General features: G+C 33.7%; 1 protein-coding gene across 1 annotated transcript; it reads right to left on the reverse strand.

Moving 5' to 3' along the window:
• Positions 1 to 3,839: 3,839 nt before the first annotated feature.
• LOC111084085 (zinc finger MIZ domain-containing protein 1-like) lies at positions 3,840 to 7,524 on the reverse strand. The gene is made up of 4 exons (XM_022380876.1): positions 7,318 to 7,524; positions 6,076 to 6,471; positions 4,722 to 4,973; positions 3,840 to 4,064 (listed from the first exon to the last, which is right to left on the reverse strand). Exons 1-4 carry the CDS (start codon positions 7,519 to 7,521, stop codon positions 3,840 to 3,842), a joined length of 1,077 nt encoding a protein of 358 aa, XP_022236584.1. The 5' UTR covers positions 7,522 to 7,524.
• Positions 7,525 to 7,889: the final 365 nt, after the last annotated feature.

Raw genomic sequence — 7,889 nt, forward strand, 5'->3', positions numbered from 1 at the left:
CATAGACTTCATGCAGTTTAACTATGATAGATCTGTTCCTGACATAGACATAGACTTCATGCTGTTTAACTATGATAGATCTGTTCCTGACATAGACTTCATGCTGTTTAACTATGATAGACCTGTTCCTGACATAAACTTCATGCTGTTTAACTATGATAGATCTGTTCCTGCCATAGACTTCATGCTGTTTAACTATGATAGACCTGTTCCTGACATAGACTTCATGCTGTTTAACTATGACAGACCTGTTCCTGCCATAGACTTCATGCTGTTTAACTATGACAGACCTGTTCCTGACATAGACTTCATGCTGTTTAACTATGATAGATCTGTTCCTGACATAGACTTCATGCTGTTTAACTATGATAGATCTGTTCCTGACATAGACTTCATGCTGTTTAACTATGATAGATCTGTTCCTGACATAGACTTCATACTGTTTAACTGTGATAGATCTGTTCCTGACATAGACTACATGCTGTTTAATGGCAGTTTGTGGCATTATAAACCTTCAGGTTGACCACTGACTGCACTGTGATTGGTTGTCGTACATGTACAGTAAACACTGCACTGTGATTGGTTGTTGTACATGTACAGTAAACATTGCACTGTGATTGGTTGTCGTACATGTACAGTAAACACTGCACTGTGATTGGTTGTCATACATGTAACAGTAATTGTACAAATGTATTGATCAGTTATTCTTAAAAAAAGCTTCTGAATCTTACAATGCTAAGTGTTTTCATTCCATGGACCAATGACTTATTTCTAAATAATAAAGAAGAGACATATATATGTATATATGTTAGATATTTCATTTCTTTTTCATTGAAGGTAAAACTGAAAAGATAGAAGTCTGCTGCCCAACACCCTAACATTATTCACACATCTAACTCAAGTTAGGTTACTGTATGGTGATTTAAAAGGACTCATAAACCCCACAAGTATAAAGAAGACAAACTTTTCCAATACAGTATAGTGTTGATCTGCATGGCTTTGAATCAATAACAAAAGCTCTCCAGTAGCTGATTGGTTGTCGTACATGTACAGTAAACAGTGGAAATGTATCCTATTTTAGGTGCTTTTCTTATCCCCATTCTCGGGCAAAAATCCTAAAATAAAATAGCTCTTATACACTGATGGACAGTTTTGAGTTATCATAAACAATGTCAGTAATTGAGCCAACCAACTCTGGGTGATGGATGTCAAACATGCGTGTGAAGGATCATCTCTATTATAAGAAGTATTTAAAGACCACACGTTACAATTTATTCTACATGAGTTTAGCCATTCAGTAAAATAGTTTAATAACTATCCTTTACGTCATTCTTGAATTCAGTTATTCACCACTTTGTATATAACTTATTAAAGTGGTTTTTTGTTTAACTACTTTAAAGATACTAACTATCTCTGACATTTTTTTACAGTTTTCTGACTCACTTTAATTCTACATGAATCTATAGCTTATACCAGATTCAGTGTTAAGGATCCTTGAAAGAATGTATTCTAATCTCAAAAACACTGCACTGTGATTGGTTGTCGTACATGTAACAGTAAACACTGCACTCAAAGGATAATGTTCCCTTCTTTCTTTCTTATTAAATCCCTAATGACATCACTAGATAACTGTATGAAGGATAATGTTCCCTTCTTTCTTTTGTTATTAAATCCCTAATGACATCATTAGATAACTGTATGAAGGATAATGTTCCCTTCTTTCTTTTGTTATTAAATCCCTAATGACATCATTAGATACTAATTGTGTACTTTAGATTGTGAAAGGTAATAACTGATTTAACTGATTAAGTACTTATATCTTTAAATTCAAAGCCAAAATCTATAAAAAAGTGAAAATGTGGACTATATCAGGGTCTTTTTTTTACCCACCTTTTCAGGCAAAAATTCTAAAACATAACAGACCATACACTGTCAGACAGTTTCTAGTTACCATGCACATTTTTCAGTAATTGATCCAGCCAACTATGGTTTGTGGAGGACGAAAGCCAATAAAGAAGTGGAAGTGTGTCTTATTTTATGGTTTCTTTTATCCCCATTCTCGGGCAAAAATCCTAAAACACAATACCCCGTGTAGACTGTGGGACAGTTTCCAATTGCCGTGCTAAACATAATGGTAATCGAGCCAGCTAGCTCTGGTTGATGGAGTCTTTAATAAATACAGTTATCTAATGATGTCATTAGGGATTTAATAACAAACGAAAGAAGGGAACATTATCCTTCATACAGTTATCTAATGATGTCATTAGGGATTTAATAACAAAAGAAAGAAGGGAACATTATCCTTCATACAGTTTTTACTACCTAAATAGACACCTTCTTCTAGTTCATATAACATATAGAAACACAAATAAATTTTTTATATACAGTTAATATTAACTTTCAATAATAGCAAGCTATGTTACTTAGAGCATAACTAAATGTCAATCAGTATCACTAATTAAATATACATATTTTAGTTTCTACTTATAAAGATTAGAATGTATTGTTTCCGATACTAAACATATAACAGTAATCAATGATTGATAGTTTGATAATTTTTTATTAATGTATCTAAGTATTTAGTTGAAATAGTGCACGTACACAACAGCAAGCTGTCACTGTGATCTGAATGGTATTTCGTCCCGATTGGCACACTTCCTTAAGATATAAGGGCCTGTGGGATGTTTTACTTTCCCCTCTATCAATAGTAATGGGTACTGCATTGACGGACACTTGCACCGAAGAAGGCCAGTTGGTGTTCATCTGCCTGTCTTCATGATGAAAGCATTTCAATTGTAACTCCAAATCTGAACGCATTAGTAGAGTTTGATATATGGATGGCTTAAGCTGGAAGAAATGATTGCTGACAGCGAGATTGTGTTCCAAACGGAAAGAAGGCAAAATAGTGCCATCTCTAACGGGAAAAGTGAGCCTCAACTCATTATCTTCTGTAAAATAAAACAGCATTAGATTTCCTGCAATAATTCTTACATAGGCTATAGATCTATTAATCATTCAAAAAATGTATTCCCATCTATTTCTTGATATTTACCAATAGAATTTGCATCTGTTATATAAAACTTTCTAAGACCGTATTTATTATTGGATATACAAGTTATAATATCGACGGTTAAAACGTTTCACCAGCATTTTGTGATATTTATAAGTAACACTTCCACTCATTGTACCCGATGATGCCAGGTTAACCTGGTGAAACATTGTAACCACAAGTATTATACTCTGTATATCTGATAACAAATAAGTTTACATCTTGATTTTTACGAACACACACACAACTATTGAACTCCAGATCATAAAACAGGCTTTAGTTAACAAACCTAAACATGGCTGTAATACACTTCTCAGAGCACATACGTGTAGATTTCCGTTACATTGATTCACAAGAGTTGTTATTTTTCTAAATATATATGGTTTATGGGTAACTCAATATAAAACACCATGGCCTTCAAGTTTGTACTTAATGTGTTATAAACAGAAAACTAACCACAAATACCATAATCAGTGATATATTCTTATCGAACTTTGTTTAGCAATTTTATATGTGTGTGTATATACTAATTACACAGGAAATGTTATCATTATTATTTAAAAAAAAATTATATTGTAGTGACTGCTACTTTAATTATAATATTTATTAAACAACACTTGACAATAAAACATTTAATAAGCCATCTTTCAGACATATTAACCTAAGATTCATAAGCTACATTTTAGTAGAAACAGCCATGGTGACGTAAAGCCGATGGTACACCAAAAAAGTAAGTCATCTACCGAGATGTTTTGTGTGTAGTTGTTTTTTTATCCAGTAAAAAGGAATCTTAATAATATAATATGTTGTTGACCAACACATGTATATGTTGTTGACCAACACATGCCCTGTTTCTGGAATATTTGAGTTGTTTTAAGCATTCTCTATGGTGTAATGAGTAACATTTAACTGTATAGTATCCGGACGTGAAGTAGGGGGTCATTCCTGAAGCTGATGTGAGGGGTGGTGTAGGATTTGTTGGTAATGGTGGCTGCTGGTAGCTAATTAGTCTGTGCTAGAATTTCAAGAACAATACATATCTTGGCATCTTAAAGAATTAATTATAAGTAATCAAACAGCTAAACAGTGTCCATTTCCTGCCAATAAAACATTTCCAATATAATAGTAAATGTTTTTATTTAATATAGAAACTCTAAGTACCAGGCCTTTAGACAGAATAATATTTCCACTTTATGACAGGCAAGTTACACAAAAGGTGATTATTAAGAACACTATCTGTAAATCAGTAAATCCTGCCAATAAAACATTTCCAACATAATAGTAAATGTTTTTATTTAATATGGAAACTCCAAGTACCAGGCCTTTAGACAGAATAATATTTCCACTTTATGACAGGCAAGTTACACAAAAGTGATTATTAAGAACACTATCTGTAAATCAGTTGTCCATTTCTACATCCTGAGTTTAAAAGTGTAATCAATATCTTTTTGTTAGTGCAAAGCTGCTCCACTTGACTATCAGCATTCTGTTCCCTACAGGGAAATGAACCCCAGATTTTAGCATGGTAAGTCTGCAAACTTATCACTGTAATGAACAGATACATTTTATCGAACATTTGGCTAGGTTTTTTAATTTCACACCTTTCTAAACAATACTGTCTCTACACATCCATATTTTTTTATAAAGTAAAGAGAGTTCAAGATTTACAAACCTGATAACATGGAGGGTTACCATAAGTGTTCCCATTGTACGTTTGCTGCTCATATGGCATTTGCTGTGGTGTGGAACCATTCAGTTGATTTGATGGGTAATACTGGTTCTGTTGTGCCATAAAAGGAGGCCTCATGGACGGTCGTATTGTTTGTTGAGGTGGGTAAGGCATAGAAGGGAGGGGCTGTTGTTGTAAAGATGGAGGGTAATGGTGTGGCTGTTTCACGAATTGGGAAGACTGGACTCCAGGATACTAAAAGTTCAACAGAAATTGTATCTTGGAATTTTCTACTGATAACTCAAGTTTCACTTACAGATAATAAAACATTCATCTATATAGATAGCTTCGCTTCCAGTGTGTTTGTTTCTTCTACACACATTGATTTAGTTTTCTCGTCAATCTTATACAACACTCTTTCTCACTTTAAGCAAAGTAATATTGTAAGATTGGTCAGTGTAGTTGTTTGGATAAGGGATGTTTCAAATAATCAAAGCTTGTCGAGGAAATAGACTAGCAATATACCTAAATGAGTAGGTATACCATCACGTTGTGTTTACTTTTCAGTTTAATTGATTCTTTAACAAGTCTGAGAACAACCAGTTAGTCTTAATTAATTGTAAGTAAGGAAATCACTCAATATTTTTTATACAAATTGTACTCTTGTTGTTCATACCAAAGAATCTATTACATTTTGATACGATAATAAAGAAAAACACTATATAAATATTTTTAAGGTACCCAAAAGAGCCATTGAAACAATTTAAAAAGTGGCTTGCATTACTTGAAAAGAATAACCCTAAAAGATTATCAAAAATAGGACAGAAATTCATTGATACTGTCATGAAATCCCGATCAGTCATCTCCACTTAAAGAATAAAAAAAGACCATAGTTAATAAACGGCTACACATATCGTAGAAACAAAGATAATCTGTTTCAGAAAAATTTAGTAGCTTTTTTTTTTTTCAGGGCAAAAAGAGATATTAAATCTCTCACATTATTTAACACTTATCTTTAAACAGGAATAGAAAGTCGGGGGAATCGAGACATTCCTATGAAGTGTATTAAAATACCACCAATGGATTTCTGGCTAAACAGACTTTAGTTAGAAAAATAAGTCACTTGTAAAGAGGAATAAAAATGCTTGGACTTTGTGCCCCCCCTAATTTTGGAAAACAGTATATATACAGAACACAATGTTATCATACTGAAACTAGCCAGAAGTGGAGAACCAAGCGATATATGTAACTAATTATTAAATACTTGATGTTTTACATATATGACAGCAATATTTCACAATAAGAGAGCTTCACTAAAGAACCTTATGGTGTATCTAAAGCTGCAATAGAAGCCCACCTCTGAAGAACTGTATGAATGTTGAGCATTGAATCCATACGATGGCATGTTAGTGTTATACTGTGGAATTACGCCGCTGTTGTACGGTGGCTGTCGTTTCTCCGCTAGATGCTGGGCAGGACTCGGATATGGTGTTGGACGATTTCTGTGCTGGGGACCGATCCCACTTCCCATATTTGGTACAAGTTGCATACCCACTTTGTGCAGCTCATTAGTCATGGTCATGGAGTCATTCATTCCCATGTGGGAGTTGAAGGGGTTCATCATGGGGTTGTTCATTACTCCACTTGATTCATCCATGGATATCATGGGGTTCTCCATTTGTGCAAGGCCATTTGATAAATGTGGATTTCCAGGAGCACCGTGGTATTGCTGTTGGTCTTTCATACCCTGCATCTGGTAAATTAGATGAAATTTATTTGATTGAGAGTGGAGAAAAAACAGAAACAAGTTTAAATCATCTTCTACTGTCCTCTGACTTGTCTTAGCTTTTTATAACTACAACGACTGACATATATTCTGACTTGTCTTAGCTTTTTATAACTACAACGACTGACATATATTCTGACTTGTCTTAGCTTTTTATAACTACAACAAAAAACATATATATTTCAAACAATGAAATATAAAGAAAGTTAGTTACTGACTAGTCCCTAATACTTATTTATCTTCTAAGGTTTGTTTCTCAAAAATTCACTTTCATTACACGACTAATATATATTTATCACTAGAGAAATGAGGTCTTTATTTATTACAAACTTAGACTGAGGTGAAATAATTTATGTAATAACTCTTCGAACACTTAAAAAATAGCAGAACAGTTTTATCCATTGACAAGATTATTTCAGGTAGACATAGAATAAATGATATAAGATTATGAACCACTGATAAAGGATTAATACCTAATCACTGATAAAACTACCTTGAGTGATGTTACTGAACGTGGGATTGTTAGTTACTTGGAAAATTAATACCCTATTGTCTTCTTTAAATTACAACTGTTTTGATTATTTATTCAAACCTGAAGAGCTGGGTGATTAGTGGAATATGTTAATCAATTAATTGTTCGGCTCATTAATTAATTACATTCAACTGATAGATTATTCTCACATGAGACTTGAATAGCTGGAGTAATCAGACACACTCATAATTTATTATTTGATTATTTTCATGAGTCACAACACTAACTGATTAAACTGAACAACCCCGAATTACTTGAAAATAACAACAAAACATTATTACCTGACCACCATACTGGGCACCCATTACTGCTTCTTGGTGCTGCTCGTGGAATGCTACAACACTAGCAGTAGCAGTAGCAGTGGCAGTAGCAGCAGCTCTTGCTACAAGTGCTGCTGCACTAAGAGCACCTGATGGATTTGGGTAATCTCCGTGGGGTCCATTTCCAGGAGAAGGCACCGGTCTTCCCGTAGAGGTTGGTGCCATTCCGTAACTGTTCAACGAAGAGTATTATAATGAAATTATGGGATCCAATTCATTTCTTTTAACAAATATTTTCCATCTACAACGACTGACATATACTCTGACTTGTCTTAGCTTTTTATAACTACAACGACTGACATATAGTCTGACTTGTCTTATAATTAGTAAGAGCATTATAATGAAATTATGGGATCCAATTCATTTCTTTTAACAAATATTTTCCATCTGTTTCTGTATAACTTCATTTTAGTGAATGTGTTATGTATTCTACGTATGAAATAAATACAAAAACACACACACACATAAATATAAAACACAAAACATTCGGGTTTCACACCGATGACCATAGGTTTTAAACGCTCTCTTTTTTT

This window comes from Limulus polyphemus, unplaced genomic scaffold (genome assembly GCF_000517525.1).
Source record: "Limulus polyphemus unplaced genomic scaffold, Limulus_polyphemus-2.1.2 Scaffold13473, whole genome shotgun sequence".
Classification (NCBI taxonomy): Eukaryota; Metazoa; Arthropoda; class Merostomata; order Xiphosura; family Limulidae; genus Limulus; species Limulus polyphemus.